Here is a 16206-nt window from a genome sequence, read left to right as displayed (position 1 = left end):
ACACAATTAGGTGGTAGTGGACCTTTCAATTTTGTCTCTACAATTCTCATCATGTCCAGTTCTTTTTCCTTCAGGTAGTCATTCAGTTCATTCAAGCCTGTTATTAAGCTATCTATATTTGTGTAAGACACTTTTAATTTTCTGGTACCTCCATCCTGTTTTTTTGTTTCCCTTCCATTTTTCTCTGCTATGAACCATTTCCTCACTTTCATATCCACTACTTTTCAGTAGCATTTCTCTTTGATTCTGTTCTGTTCTCATTTTTTCTTAGCTTCTATTCTTTTTGTTTTCTCTTCCTCTCTTTCCTCTTTATTCATCTCTCTTTTTATCCATACCTGTTTATATAGATCACTTTTTGCTAGTTTCCCTGTTTTTGATAAGATGTCCTCTGCTCTCATTTGTGACCTGAATTTAACCTTAATTGGTCTGGTCTTATCTATATTGTATTTCCCTAGTCTATATATTTCTTCAATTTCTTTCCCTGTTTCTTGTTCATCTTCTTGAACTACTTCTAATATCTTGTTTACTTTTTCCTTCTCCTCCTTTACTCTTGTAGTCCTATTTGGATTATGCTTTTCTTCCATCACTAATATAATTATACCTTTTTATCCGCTAAGTCTCTTACTATATTCTCCTTCTCTCTCATCATTTTAATAACTGTGTCCTTAGTTTGTTCTTTCATCTGTTGTTTTACTATATCTCTAAATTCAATTTTGTTGTTCTCTTGGACTTTTCTCCAACCCTGTACCTCTTTTGCTATGGACTCTTTATTCTCTTTATTCTTCTTCTTTAATTCCTCATTCTTTACTTCTTTTAACTGTCTTTTTAATTCTTCTGTTTCTTTATTTAGGTTTTGGTTCTCCTTTAGTTCTTCCAATTTATCCATGTAAGTTGACGTTGACTGAACCTAACCTCCCACTGTTCATTCATTTTTACTAGTTTTTCCTCTAGACTTGCTAATCAGGGGAGGTTGTCATCTCCTCCCTCATCAAATCATTGGAAATAATTATCTTTACCTTCCATTGCACTGCTCTTATCTATATTTCTAATTTTTACATTTTTACCTACAGTGCTCGACAAAAGTTCGCGGCGCCTCAGCGAATCTAAACAAAAATGCACAAAAATGTAATTAATCATTATATTTATTGGATTTTTACTCACTTAATACTTGATTGGGAGTCCTTTGCGCTTTAACACAGCCTCAAGACGACGTGGAAGTGAAGCAGCTAGGTTGTGGAGGGTTGTAGGCTCCAAATTATCCCAGATTTCCTGAATGGCTGCCTCGAGCTTGGGTATAGAGCTGACGTCTTTGCCTTGTAACCTCTTCTTTATAATGTGCCACAAATTTTCAATTGGGTTCAAATCAGGGCTATTACCTGGCCAGTCCTTTATAAATTTCACTTCACAGTCATTGAGCCAAGTAGTGATGGATTTAGCATTGTGGCAGGGGGCACCGTCCTGCTGAAAAACTGTGGCACCTGTTTTTTCAAATGATTCAGGTAAATTTTCACACAGAAGCTCCAAGTACACGTTTTGGTTCACTTTTAAGTTCTTGGGTAACACTACTAATGACCCCAAGCCCTTGCCGCTGAAACAGCCCCACACCATTAAAGTATCAGGGAATTTGACAGTACCCTTGACGTACCGAGGGTCAAGCGGGTCACTTCCATGTCGCCGGTACACCTTTGCACCACGGTTACAGGTGACACTGAAGGTGGCCTCGTCAGACCACAAAACGTCAAGCCAGTCGTCCTCAGTCCAGTGAGAGTATTTCTTGGCAAATTCAATCCTTCTGGCTTTCTGCTTCTTTGTGACAAGTGGCTTAGCAACAGGCTGGTGACTCACGTACCCAAGCTCATGCACCCTTCGTGACACTGTCCTCACAGACACCTCACCAAACACCCCAGGGTTCTGTTCCTTCACTACCCTTGCTGTCTTACGAGGAGATGCCTCTAGAGTGTAAACAGTGTAAACAAACCCTCAAACTATACGCCGCTGCCAGACAACACCACTCAGTTGCCACGTGGCTGTCATTGTGAGAGAGTGTCTGCGGTACATTTTTTTTTTTGGTAGCTCCAATCCTGTGACCTTACCATTGCCTGTGACCTTACCATGGCCGATGCAGCTTATAGAAGCAAGCAGTTAATAGCCCAGATCATTGCTCTACGTGAATCAGGCAAGAAAACGAAGGAAATAAGTGAACAGTTAAGCTGTGCAAAGTCTACAGTGAGGAAGTGGTGTGCACGTGCAAGAGATTTGCCAGATGACATTTTGCCTGCTCACAAACCACGCTCAGGACGCCCTAGAAAGACTTCTACAAGGGCAGATACCATCATAAAACGAATTCTAGAGGCATCTCCTCGTAAGACAGCAAGGGTAGTGAAGGAACAGAACCCTGGGGTGTTTGGTGAGGTGTCTGTGAGGACAGTGTCACGAAGGGTGCATGAGCTTGGGTACGTGAGTCACCAGCCTGTTGCTAAGCCACTTGTCACAAAGAAGCAGAAAGCCAGAAGGATTGAATTTGCCAAGAAATACTCTCACTGGACTGAGGACGACTGGCTTGACGTTTTGTGGTCTGACGAGGCCACCTTCAGTGTCACCTGTAACCGTGGTGCAAAGGTGTACCGGCGACATGGAAGTGACCCGCTTGACCCTCGGTACGTCAAGGGTACTGTCAAATTCCCTGATACTTTAATGGTGTGGGGCTGTTTCAGCGGCAAGGGCTTGGGGTCATTAGTAGTGTTACCCAAGAACTTAAAAGTGAACCAAAACGTGTACTTGGAGCTTCTGTGTGAAAATTTACCTGAATCATTTGAAAAAACAGGTGCCACAGTTTTTCAGCAGGACGGTGCCCCCTGCCACAATGCTAAATCCATCACTACTTGGCTCAATGACTGTGAAGTGAAATTTATAAAGGACTGGCCAGGTAATAGCCCTGATTTGAACCCAATTGAAAATTTGTGGCACATTATAAAGAAGAGGTTACAAGGCAAAGACGTCAGCTCTATACCCAAGCTCGAGGCAGCCATTCAGGAAATCTGGGATAATTTGGAGCCTACAACCCTCCACAACCTAGCTGCTTCACTTCCACGTCGTCTTGAGGCTGTGTTAAAGTGCAAAGGACTCCCAACCAAGTATTAGGTGAGTAAAAATCCAATAAATATAATGATTAATTACATTTTTGTGCATTTTTGTTTAGATTCGCTGAGGCGCCGCGAACTTTTGTCGAGCACTGTATCTCTTTGACTTCACCTCTGTCATCAGTGCATCTCTTATTGACATTCCCTCTGATTTCTGGGGCCCGTTCTTCCCCTTACTCATTTCCTTCCATTTTCCTCAGTAATCCCTCCCCTTCCCCTTTTTCTTCACCTTCCCAATACACCACAAGCTTTCCCCATCCCTACTAATACAACACAGGTACTCCCTCGTCATTGAGATCCACAAAAATTTTATTTTTTTCTGAAGTTCCAATCTTCGCTGTCACTTTGACTGTTGTGTGTATTTACCTAGTTGTATTTTACGGGAAGGGGAGCTATGCTCGTGGTGTCCCGTTTTCATATCTCATTTTATCTAAACTATTTTTGAATTCATGTATTGTTTTTGCACACACCACTTTCTCATCTAACATGTTCCAACTGTCTATTACTCTGTGAGGAAAGCTGTTCTTTTTCAGGTCTCTTCTATAGCTATCCTTTTTGATTTTCTTTCCATGTCCTCTTGTATTTCTGTCATCCCATTTTATCAGATTCTCTCTATCAGTAATTTCTATGCCTTTCATGATTCTGTAAATAGTTATCAAATCTCCTCTCTCTCTTCTTTGCTCTAGTGTCTGTAGTTCAAGTTTTGCTAGTCTCTTCATATGATAGTTTTGTGAGTGTAGGTGCCAATTTTGTAATTGCTCTTTGTATTCTTTCAAGTTTTTTTATACATTTTTTTGTACTTGGTGACCATATCGTTGCTGCATATTCCAATCTTGGTCTTATCAGGGTGATTAGAATTTTCTTCACCATTTCTTCATCCAGATATGTAAATGCAACTTTGATTGTTCTTATTAAATTATAGGTTTCTCCAAAAATCTTATTTATATGTTTCTCAGGTGACATATTATTCATAACAATGACTCCCAGGTCCTTTTCATTTTCTACTTTTTTTATTCTTTCTTCTCCCAATTTATATGATCCTGTTATTCTGTTTTTACTTTTTCCAAATTCCATTATACTACACTTCTTTGTATTGAACTCCATTTCCCACTTCCTACTCCATTCCTGTACTTTGTTTAGATCTCTCTGTAGTGATTCACAATCTTCTTCCGTGTTCACTTTTTTCAATAGTTTTGCATCATCTGCAAAGAAGCTCATATAGCTTTCAATTCCTTCCTCCTTATCATTAATATATATAGCAAACATTATTGGGGCCAGAACCGTTCCTTGTGGAACACCGCTTATTACTTCATCCCATTTTGAGTGTTGGTCTCTTATCACTACTCTCATTTTTCTTTCTTGCAAAAAGTCTTCCATCCAATTTAGTAGTTTGCCCTGTATTCCTCCTTCAGTTTCTAATTTCTTAAGCAACTTTTTATGTGGTACTTTATCAAAAGCTTTTTTTAGGTCTAGAAATGCGCAATCAGCCCATCCATCTCTTTCTTGTATTATATCTATTAGCCTTGAATAGAAACATATTAAATTGGTGACGCATGATCGTCCTTGTCTGAATCCAAATTGTCTTGGATTTAGCACATTGTTTTTTTCTAAATATTTTACCCATCTATTTTTTACAATTCTTTCACAAATTCTTGCTATTGTACTTGTTAGAGAGACTGGCCTATAGTTGTTAGGGTCTTCTTTATTTCCCCCTTTATATATAGGTACTATATTTGCTTTTTTCCAATCTTCTGGAACTTTACCTTCTTTCAATGAACTGATTATTATGCTATGTATTATATCTGCCAGTTCATTCCTGCATTCTTTCAAAATCCAGTTTGCCATTTCATCTGGTCCATGCAATTTTCTGACATCAAGATTACTCAAGTGTTTCAATATTTCATTCTTTGTTACTTCTATTTCTTTCATAGGGGGGACTTTCTCTTTCCATTTGATCTCTTCAGGTTGTATGTTCTCCCTTGTAAACACAGATTTAAAATGTTTGTTCATAATTTCCGCCATTTCAATTTCCTCTGTGTATTCAATTCCTCCTTGTCTTAATTTCTCCAAATCTTGTTTGTTTTTCAGTTTGTTGTTTACAAATCTGTAGAATAGTTTTGGTTGATCTTTACACTTTTCTATGACATCTTTTTCATATTTTCTCTTTTCCTCTCTGCACGCTTGTACATATTCATTTCTATAACAAGTGTGTGTTTGTATATGTATTTACCTAGTTGTAGTGACCCGCTTTTGTATCTTTCCACATCCAGTTTGTTCTTAAAATATTGTATAGTTTTAGCACTCACTGTTTCCTCATTCAGTTTGTTCCAGATATCTATCACTCTGTGTGGGAAGCTATTCTTTTTCAGATCTCTTCTGTAACTGTCCTTCTTAAGTTTCTTCTCATGTCCTTTTGTTTTTCTTCTGTCCCACTTTAGTAAGTCATCTCTATCAAGAATTTCCATCCCTTTCATAATTCTGTAGATGGTTAGCAAATCACCTCTTTCTCTTCTTTGTTCCAGGGTTGGTAGATTTAGTTTATCCAATCTTTGTTCATATGTCAAATTAGAGAGTGTTGGTGCCATCTTTGTCATTGCTCTTTGAATTCTTTCTAGTTTCTTTATGTTTTTTTAGAACTAGGTGTCCATAGTGTCGCAGCGTATTCCAATTTTGGTCTTATCAGTGTAACTAATATTTTCTTTACCATTTCTTCATCCATGTAGTCAAAGGCTACTTTCATTGATCTTAATAAGTTAAAAGTTTCTCCGACTAATTTGTTGACATGTTTGTCTGGTGTCATGTCATTAGAGATAGTTACTCCTAGGTCCCTTTCCGAGTTGACTTTTTTAACTTCCTTTGTACCAATTTTATATTGACCCAATATTCTATTTTTGCTTTTTCCAAATTCCATTATGCTACATTTCTTAATGTTGAAGTTCACTTCACACTTCTGACTCCATTTCCAGACTTTGTCCAGGTCTTCTTGAAAAGGTTTGCAGTCTTCCTCATTACTTACTTTATTAGTTTTGCATCATCTGCAAAGAAGTTCATATAACATTCCATGCCGTCCATATCATTTATATAAATAGCAAACATTATTGGACCCAATACAGAGCCTTGTGGGACTCCACTTATATCTTCCCAATTTGAGTTCTTGTCTCTAAGTACCACCCTTACTTTTCTTCTGTTCAAGAAATCTTTCATCCATTCCAATAACTTCCCTTGTATTCCACCTCTTATTTCAATTTTTCTTAGTAGTTTTTTGTGTGGTACTTTGTCAAAAGCCTTTTGTTTTTGTAAGTCCAAGAAAGCACAATCTGCCCATGTGTCTCTTGTATTATTTCTATCAATCTTGAGTGAAAGCATATTAAGTTTGTAGTACATGATCTTCCACTTCTAAAACCAAATTGTTTAGGATTTAGTATTTTGTTCTCTTCCAAGTGTTTAATCCATTTATTCCTAATAACTTTTTCACATATTTTTGCTACTGTGCTTTTTAGGGATATTTGTTTATAGTTTGTTGAATTTTCTTTGTCTCCTTTGTATACTGGTACAATATTTGTTTTTTTCCAATCTTGTGGTACTTTTCCGTCTTTGAGTGAGAAGTCAATTATCTTGTGTATTTTGCCTATTAGTTCATCTATACACTCTATCCAATTTGCAATTCCATCCAGCCTATGTGACTTTCTGACATCAAAGTTTTTTTTATTTGATCCCTTATTTCTTTCTGTGTCACCATTATTTCTTTCATTTCAAGGGATCTTCATTGCTGTCCTTCATCCCAAATTTGTGAGCTTTCAATTGTAAGCACAGACTTAAAATGCCTGACCATAACTTCAGCCATTTCTACATCATCTATATATTCTTTATTTCCTTCACGTGGTTTCACTATTTTATGTTTGTCTTTTAGTTTATCATTTACATATCTGTAAAATAGTTTAGATTGGTCTTTGCATTTATCTGTTATATCTTTTTCATAGTTTCTTTTTTCCTCCCTGTGTATATCTACATATTCATTTCTTAGTTTGATGTATGTTTGCCATTTAGTAATTTTTTTGTCTTTTTCCATCTTTTCCAGGCTTTGTCTCTTCTGTCTTTAGCCTTGCTACACTTTTTGTTATACCAACACTTTGTGTAAACCCTTTTTTGTTTCTTCTTTGGTACATATTTATCTGTTCCCTCCTGGTATTTTTCTTGTAATAAGTTCAATTTCTCCTCCATCTTTGTTTCTTCATTTGAAATTTTTTCCCAGTGTGTGTGTGTGTGTGTGTATTTACCCTAGTTGTATTTACCTAGTTGTATTTTACAGGAAGGGGAGCTATGCTCGTGGTGTCCCGTCTTCATATCTCATTTTATCTAAACTATTTTTAAATTCATGTATTGTTTTTGCACACACCACTTTCTCATCTAACTTGTTCCAACTGTCTATTACTCTGTGAGGAAAGCTGTTCTTTTTCAGATCTCTTCTGTAGCTGTCTTTTTTTATTTTCTTTCCGTGTCCTCTTGTATTTCTATCATCCCATTTTATCAGATTCTCTCTATCAGTAATTTCTATGCCTTTCATGATTCTGTAAATAGCTATCAAATCTCCTCTCTCTCTTCTTTGCTCTAGTGTCTGTAGTTCAAGTTTTGCCAGTCTCTCTTCATATGATAGTTTTGAGAGTGTTGGTGCCAATTTTGTAATTTCTCTTTGTATTCTTTCAAGTTTTTTTATACATTTTTTTGTACTTGGTGACCATATCGTTGCTGCATATTCCAATCTTGGTCTTATCAGGGTGATTAGAATTTTCTTCACCATTTCTTCATCCAGGTATGTAAATGCCACTTTGATTGTTCTTATTAAATTATAAGTTTCTCCAAAAATCTTATTTATATGTTTCTCAGGTGACATATTATTCATAACAATGACTCCCAGGTCCTTCTCATTTTCTACTTTTTTTATTCCTTCTTCTCCCAATTTATATGATCCTGTTATTCTGTTTTTGCTTTTTCCAAATTCCATTATACTACACTTTTTTGTATTGAACTCCATCTCCCACTTCCTACTCCATTTCTGCACTTTATTTAGATCACTCTGTAGTGATTCACAATCTTCTTCCGTACTCACTCTTTTCAATAGTTTTGCATCATCTGCAAAGAAGCTCATATAGCTTTCAATTCCTTCATCCATATCATTAATATATATAGCAAACATTATTGGGGCCAGAACTGTTCCTTGCGGAACACCGCTTATTACTTCATCCCATTTTGAGTGTTTGTCTCTTATCACTACTCTCATTTTCCTTTCTTGCAAAAAATCTTCCATCCAATTAAGCAGTTTGCCCTGTATTCCTCCTTCAGTTTCTAATTTCTTAAGCAACTTTTTATGTGGTACTTTGTCAAAAGCTTTTTTTAGGTCTAGAAATGCACAATCAGCCCATCCATCTCTTTCTTGTATTATATCTATTAGCCTTGAATAGAAACATATTAAATTGGTGATGCATAATCGTCCTTGTCTGAATCCAAATTGCCTTGGATTTAACACGTTGTTTTTTTTCTAAATATTTTACCCATCTACTTTTGACAATTCTTTCACAAATTCTTGCTATTGTACTTGTTAGGGAGACTGGTCTATAGTTGTTAGGGTCTTCTTTATTTCCTCCTTTATATATGGGTACTATATTTGCTTTTTTCCAATCTTCTGGAACTTTTCCTTCTTTCAAGGAACTGTTTATTATGCTATGTATTTTGTCTGCCAGTTCATTCCTGCATTCTTTCAAAATCCAGTTTGCTATTTCATCTGGTCCATGCGATTTTCTGACATCAAGATTACTCAAGTGTTTCAATATTTAATTCTTTGTTACTTCTATTTCTTTCATGGGAGGGACTTTCTCTTTCCATTCGATCTCTTCAGGTTGTATGTTCTCCTTTGTAAACACAGATTTAAAATGTTTGTTCATAATTTCCGCCATTTCAATTTCCTCTGTGTATTCAACTCCTCCTTGTCTTAATTTCTCCAAGTCTTGTTTGTTTTTCAATTTGTTGTTTACAAATCTGTAGAATAGTTTTGGTTGATCTTTACACTTTTCTATGACATCTTTTTCATATTTTCTCTTTTCCTCTCTGCATGCTTGTACATATTCATTTCTATAACAAGTATATATTTTCCATTTTTCAGGCCTTCTGTCTTTTTTCCATCTGGTCCAAGCTTTGTCTCTTTTGTCTTTTAACTCCCTACAACTTCTATTGTACCAGCATTTTACATATTCTTTTTCTTGTTTTTGTCTTGGGACATACTTTTCCACTCCTTTTTTGTAAATTTTTGTCAAAATATTCCATTTCTCTTCCACCGTTGTTTCTTCTTTGTATATTTCTTCCCAGTTTTCTTTTTGAAAGAATTCTCTTATTTGATCAAAGTTTGTTTTTTCATACATCATTCTTCCTTTTCTATATTGTTCATTTCTTTTCATGTATTTTTCTTCATTTAGTTCCAGTTCAATCAATATGTGGTCACTTTTACTTATTGGTGTTTTATATTCAATCTTGTCCACTATTCTAGGTTCAGATGTAATTATTAGGTCTAGTCTCGATGGTTCTTCCTCATTTCTATACCTAGTGTTCTCCTGTATCCACTGTGTCATTGTATTGTCAGTAATCATCTCAAGTAGAGCGTTTCCCCATGAGCCGTCTCCACCCTTTACTGTCATCTCTTCCCAGCAGATTTCTTTGCAATTATAGTCACCCATCATAACTATTCTTCCTCCATCTTCCATTATCTTATTCAATGTTATCTTTGTGTCCTCTAACATACTTTTATGTTCACTCTCTTCCCACGAGGCTGTTTTTGGAGGCACATAATTTATCACAAACTTTCTGCTCTTCTTATCTCTGTCTTCCACATCTATCATAATCATCTCTACTGTATTCTTTCCATATGTGACACACCTCACATTTATATCCTTCTTAGTCAGGAACATAATTCCACCCCCTTGCTTTGTCTCTCTGTTTCTAATCCAATAATTATATGCATCATGTCCTACACTGTTGGGTGGTAGTGGACCTTTTAATTTTGTCTCTACAATTCCCATTATGTCCGGTTCTTTTTCCTTCAAATAATCATTCAGCTCATTCAGTCCTGTTATTAATCCATCTATATTTGTGTAAGACACTTTTAGTTTTCTGCCACTTCCATTGTGTTCTCTGTTTCCCTTTTGTTTTTCTCTTGTGTGTCGAATTTCCTTACTTTCATATTCACTACTCTCCAATAGAATCTCTCTTTTTCTGACTCTGTTCTGTTCTCGTTTTTTTCCTTAGCTTCAAGTCTTTTCTTTTTTCTTCCTCTCTTCTTTATTCATTTCCCTTTTTATCCATACCTTTTTATATTGTTCACTTGTTGCTAGTTTCCCTGTTTTGGATAAGATATTCTCTGCCGTCGTTTGTGACCTGAATTTAATCTTAATTGGTCTGGTCTTATCTGTATAATACTTTCCGAGTCTGAACTTCTCTTCGATTTGTTTAATTATTTCTGGTTCATCTTCCTGAACTAATTGTAGTAAACTGCTTACTTTTTAATTTTCCTCTTTGATTCTTGAGGTTCTATCTGGGTTATGTTTCTCTTCCATTCCTAATATAATTATACATTTCTTTTTATCTGCTAAGTCTCTTACAATATTTTCCTTCTGTCTCATCACTTTGATAACTGAGTCTTCAGTTTGTTCTTTCATTTGCTGTTTAATTATATCAGTAAATGCAACTTTACTATTTTCCTGTATCTTTCTCCAACCCTGTGCTTCTTTTGCTATTGTTTCTTTATTGTCTTTATTGTTCCTTTTTAATTCTTTATTCTCCTCTTTTACTTCTCTTAAATGTCTTTTTAGTTCTTCTATTTCATCAGTTAAGTTTTTGTTTGCCTTCTCTAATTCTTCCAATCTTTCAAACTTTTCTGCAAGTTTTGACATTTTACCGAACCTAACCTCCCAATGTTCAGTCATTTGTTCAAGCCTTTCCTCCAGTTTTGCTAGTCGGGGGAGGTTGGTATCCGCCTCCCCCTCTTTAAATCCTTGTAAATTGTTATCCTCACCTTCCATTGAATTGTTCTTATCTATGTTTCTAATCTTTACATTTTTGTTAGACATTTCGTCGTCACTAAATTGGTCGGGACCTCTTTTGTTTACATGGCGTCTGCCTGCCTGGGCCAATTCCTCTCCTTCCTCATTTCCTTCCATTTCCCTCAATAATCCCTCCCCTTCTCCTTTTTCCTCACTTTCCCCTACACCACGAGCAATTTCCCCCCACCCTGTAAATACAATAGGTACTTCCTTTGCTTCGGGATCCACGAAATTTCACTTTTTCTTCAGAACGTCCTCTAAGCCGTCCGTTCGTTGAAGTGTGTGTGTGTGTGTGTGTGTGTATATTATATATATATATATATATATTATATATATATATATATATATATATATATATATGCACAAGTTTCACAAGTCACACGTAAATCACAAATATACAGTCCACAAGGAAGAGGAAAAACACACGGAGTCCGAGTGCTTTCGTGATATATTCAGATTATCAAGGAGTACAGAAAAATTAGTACAAAAAAGTGGAGATACAGATTATAAATAGGACAAGTGAGATATTTACCCTCCTCTCTGAAACCTCAGGTTGGGTCCCTCAGCGAGGTTGTGGAAACAGATAATTATTATCACATTAACTTTGGTTGTATAGAGAAAGTTGTTTGATGGCATGTTTGCTGAAGTATATGTTTATTTACTCATGATGTACTTGTTTACTTAATTTACCTGTTTGTAGTATACAGGAATACTTTTGTTATTTAGCCACTCCTGATATGAGAGGCTAAGAGCTATTGGTACACAAGAAGTAAATAAATAAAACAGGTAAATGAATGAATAGAAATTCTATAGTATTTTAATTATATAGTACACCATTGATTATGATGTGGGTGTATGATTTGTCATGGTTGTCTCCATTGTGAGAGAAAGCTTATGTTATTGTATGTAAGAAAGAGGGTGGATGAGGTGGCAATATTCAGAACCTGGTGGATGTGGCAACAGATGGGGAGATAAAGTAGGAAATGATGTTCTAGTTGTTAATACAAGAAGAATAGCAGGAGCAGTTAAAAAAGTCTGAAGAGGAAGCAAGATACTGATAAGAGGAATGTGTTGATGGTGGAGAGCATAGTGGAGCCAGTGCTGATGTTGAGAGTGAGATTTAGACACTTAGGATAGCAGATTGAAATAAAGTGAAAGTAATGAAGATTGCTTGTCTAAGAAATTAATGTTTTAAATTGAATTATAGAGAAAAATATAGGAATATGGTGAGTGTGGAAAAGATGAATAGAGCCATGCTTAGATAATGTAAACATGTGAAGGGAATGGAAGAGAATTTCAAAGAGGATGTGTCTAGGGTCTGTCAAATGTCTTATTTATTCAGTCAATCCATTACCCCCAAGTCTCTCTTGCGTGAGACTCACAACTCTCAGGTAATTAGCAACAGCTACCAGGTGTGCCTCAAGTCACTCAAGGAGGAAATATTGTATTGTCTTGATATGTCTATGGTGGGGCACTGTAAGATTAGGTGTTCTATATCCATTGTGTAATAGTCATCTGATGAAGTTGTTTCTGTAGCAAGGCCTATTCTGTGCTGGTGCTGTTATAGTGCTGGAAGGTCATGTAAAGCATTCAGTTCTCTTAATGCCTCTCTCTTTTCTCTTTATGTTCATTTTAAGTTTTAGTCAGATAATATATGAATATCATCAGGTAAGCTTTAATATTGATTTTCTTCTTCAGTTCTCATTGTTTATGTACATCTCCATGGCATTTTTTAAAATAATTTCCTGTTAATTTTGTCCTGATTTATTCCTGTTATTTTATTTATTGATTTTTGCCCCTTTTTCTTGGCAGAGGACAACCCGTACGAAGCGAGGCCTTGCCCAGTGTGTCACAAACTGATCAGTAACCGAGCCAACCTGAAGAAGCACCTCAAGATTCGACACTCAGCGCAGGAAGAGGCACTTTGTCCCTACTGTCGCAAGGTCTTCCGCAATAAGTACTCTCTTTGGACCCACATCAACTCCTACCACCCAGGCACAAAGGCAGGGGGTGGAGCAAGTAGCAGTCTTGCTGCCAGTGGTGGAGGTGGGGAGAATGATGGTGGTGGTAGAGGTAGTGGTGGAAGTGGAGGGTTTGGAGGTATAGGAGGTGGGAGTGTGAGAGGAGGTCATAGTATTTTCTCAGGGGGAAGTATCATATGATGATATTGCTTTGACTCATGCCTCTGGACAGAATCGAGGTTTGACAATTATGTGTAGTAAATTTTTCTGGTATGGACCACTTCCTTTCCACCTCATATCATACCACCACCACCTGATTGTTTAGAGGGAACCTCGTTCTGGTGTCCTTTTGATGTGTAGTCACCCTGTAGCCATTGTTTAGCCTCACAAGAAAAAAAGTGATGATGAGCTTTGATTGACAGATGACACAGTACCTTGCTAGCAAGCTGGAGGGTGACGCAACATTAATTCTCATGCTGCAGGGTAAATGGGTCTCTCAACTGCATTTTCCCCTCTGCCTTTGTCCTCAGACTTCCCCTACTGTGATACACGGAAGTTGAGGACTGAGCAGACTGTTTGGAAAATGCATATTAGCCGACTCGCTTCACATCGAACCACATACGTATGTACCTCATGTCAAGATATTCAGGGGTCCTATTTTTTGTGCCATTCGGGTTAGCCATGTCTCCATACAATGCAACTTATCCTCCAGGACATGCCGTGCCACACAGGGCACTGCCTCATTCATAAATCCTGTTATCCTCATTTCACTAGCAGGTTTATCAGATTGTATCAATCAACGCTCTACCTCAGTTTTATACTATTATTATTAATCAAATCCAAGACAGTGTGAAGGAGACAGAGGAGCTCTGCCCGGTTGCCCACACCGTTGACCCTCAGGTGTTGGCAACTTTCTCTGCTGCTTCCCTTCTTCCCTGGCCTGGCACCCTCCTCAGGCACTTAGACATTTGGGGTGCCAGGCACTCTTCGTCGTCGTGGCAACCAGTGTGCTGCCTCATGGCCACACCTTTCCCATGCACACACACACCCAATCCCAACACCCCCAACCCCAACCCCCTCTACGTACAGATGTTAGAGTGGAGTCTGGGACATGGGGACCATTTTCAGGTCGTGTCCTTATCTTATAAACCCTTACCACTACTTGCCAAGTCAGACATCCAGCTGTCCAAATATTATTATGTGGTCAGTGTTTGTGGCAATAGTAGTGTTGACAGTACTGTGAGTATATTCAGGTCTTTCCCTTACCCTCAGGCCATGTCTGTCAGGTCCTGCTCCTCACAGTAATAAAGGAGGAAGCACTAGGAGGCATTATGAGACCTGTAAGTGTTCAAGATGACGTCCCATGGACCTCCCATTCGGCTTTCAGGATTGTTATAACTATTTCACAGTTTAGACAGCAAGTACACTGACAAGAATTAAAGTGATTATTATTACATAGAAAGTACACATCTTTTTCATCACCATTAATGGAGGATACTTTATACCAAGAATGCTCAAACTACTGTACAAACCTTGTACCTCATTTATTGTTTATTTCATAACCCAGTTTCTGTCTCATTTACATTTCAGATTCTTATTCAACAGTGTAATACTTTTTTCCACATTATGCAATAAGAACAATATGATAGCCCCATCATTCAGGGAGTATGTACCTATTGCTGGGAACTCAGCTGGGAATCACTGTGAAGAGGAATGTGAGAGGTTGGCACTGTATGATATGATTTGGTTCAATAGGATGTGATTTAGAATCTCAGGGTACAGTGCAGCAGATATGATGATTTGAAACCTGTTCTACAGTCGTGTGTTGCAAAGGATGTTGACTCATTTTTTATTTATGCTTGGTTAAGTATTTGGTTGATGTGAGGGTACTTGATGATGTTGCTTGTGAAAGGTGTTTGATGAACAAGTGCATTAATATAAGGGTATTGTGTTCTGCATCTTCATTGTGAGCACATCTTTTGTGACTTTCATTTTTAAGTTGCCTTTGAAGTCATCTACTCCTAGGGTCTCTCTACACTGCCTAAAAGTGATATATGATACCTCTTTTTTTTTTTTTTTAAGCCTTTGTTGGTCCCTTTCTTCCAGCATGTTTTACCTCTTTCTTTCTGTTGCTTTATTTTCATGTGCATTGCCCTAATTTCAATCATGATTTAGATTCAGAATGCCTTCACTCAGCCTCTGCCTGTTACCATCCCTTTTTTTTCTCACTCATGAATTCATTAACACTCCTTAGTCCTGTTTCTCTTAATTTTTTCCTCTGCTCTTCAATCTTCTTTCTCTCCCTCACTTCACTCATTTTTCTGTCCTAATGTATTCTTTTTTATTTCATCTTTTATATTGTAGCTAATGTAGCACTTATCCTTCATCATAATGGAATTCCTTATAGATTTTGTTGTTGATAATATCAGATGATTTTAGGTAAGGAGAGGATTCCACACTGAAATGTGGTCTTTATGAATTGAGAATCCCTGAAGTGTGGTATTTTGCTGAGTAAAATTTTCAAACATCAGCCTGAATAAAACCTATGAAGTATGAGTGTTGAAAATGTCAATTCCTCTGCATCATATTTTATTCTTCTCTAATCCATCACCTTCTACTTTGCTTTCTTGTCATTTCTCTTTTTATGTTTTCCATTCTAGTTACTTTCACTTCCTATCTAGTGTGCATCATTTTCTTCTGCTTAACATCTATATTCATTCTTCTGTTCCTCCTAAAGGATATCATCATGTATAATTCTGCTTCTTGTATAGTGCTTCTCATGATTCTTTGGAGGTTAATATATATATTTTTTCTGACATCTCATGCAGGGCTGTAGCCACATGAGCTAGGGGAGCTTAGTCCTCCCCCCTACAAAAAAAAAAAAAAAAAAGATCACAAGCACCTCCAGACAAAATTCTAAAGATGATCATGATAATGATAATAATACCTTGATGAATAATATGATAAATATTAATGATAAAAGTCATCAATATATATCATACTTTGTATAATGAAAAT

The 16206-nt window shown here is 36.9% G+C and overlaps 1 protein-coding gene across 1 annotated transcript in view; it reads left to right on the top strand.

The window, feature by feature from the left end:
* The window catches only part of LOC143024084 (uncharacterized), a 444302-nt gene extending 428307 nt beyond the window's left edge, over positions 1 to 15995 (top strand). The window contains exon 6 of the mRNA XM_076182859.1: positions 13040 to 15995. Coding sequence (XP_076038974.1) covers positions 13040 to 13389 — 350 coding nt within the window. The 3' untranslated portion in view covers positions 13390 to 15995. The remainder of the gene's footprint in view (positions 1 to 13039) is intronic.
* Positions 15996 to 16206: the final 211 nt, after the last annotated feature.

The sequence above is a fragment of the Oratosquilla oratoria genome, chromosome 3, assembly GCF_046742065.1.
Source record: "Oratosquilla oratoria isolate Oo_2021 chromosome 3, ASM4674206v1, whole genome shotgun sequence".
In the NCBI taxonomy this organism is placed as follows: Eukaryota; Metazoa; Arthropoda; class Malacostraca; order Stomatopoda; family Squillidae; genus Oratosquilla; species Oratosquilla oratoria.
The sequence above is the reverse complement of the archived record's forward strand: the minus strand, read 5'-3'. Positions and strand labels throughout refer to the sequence as shown.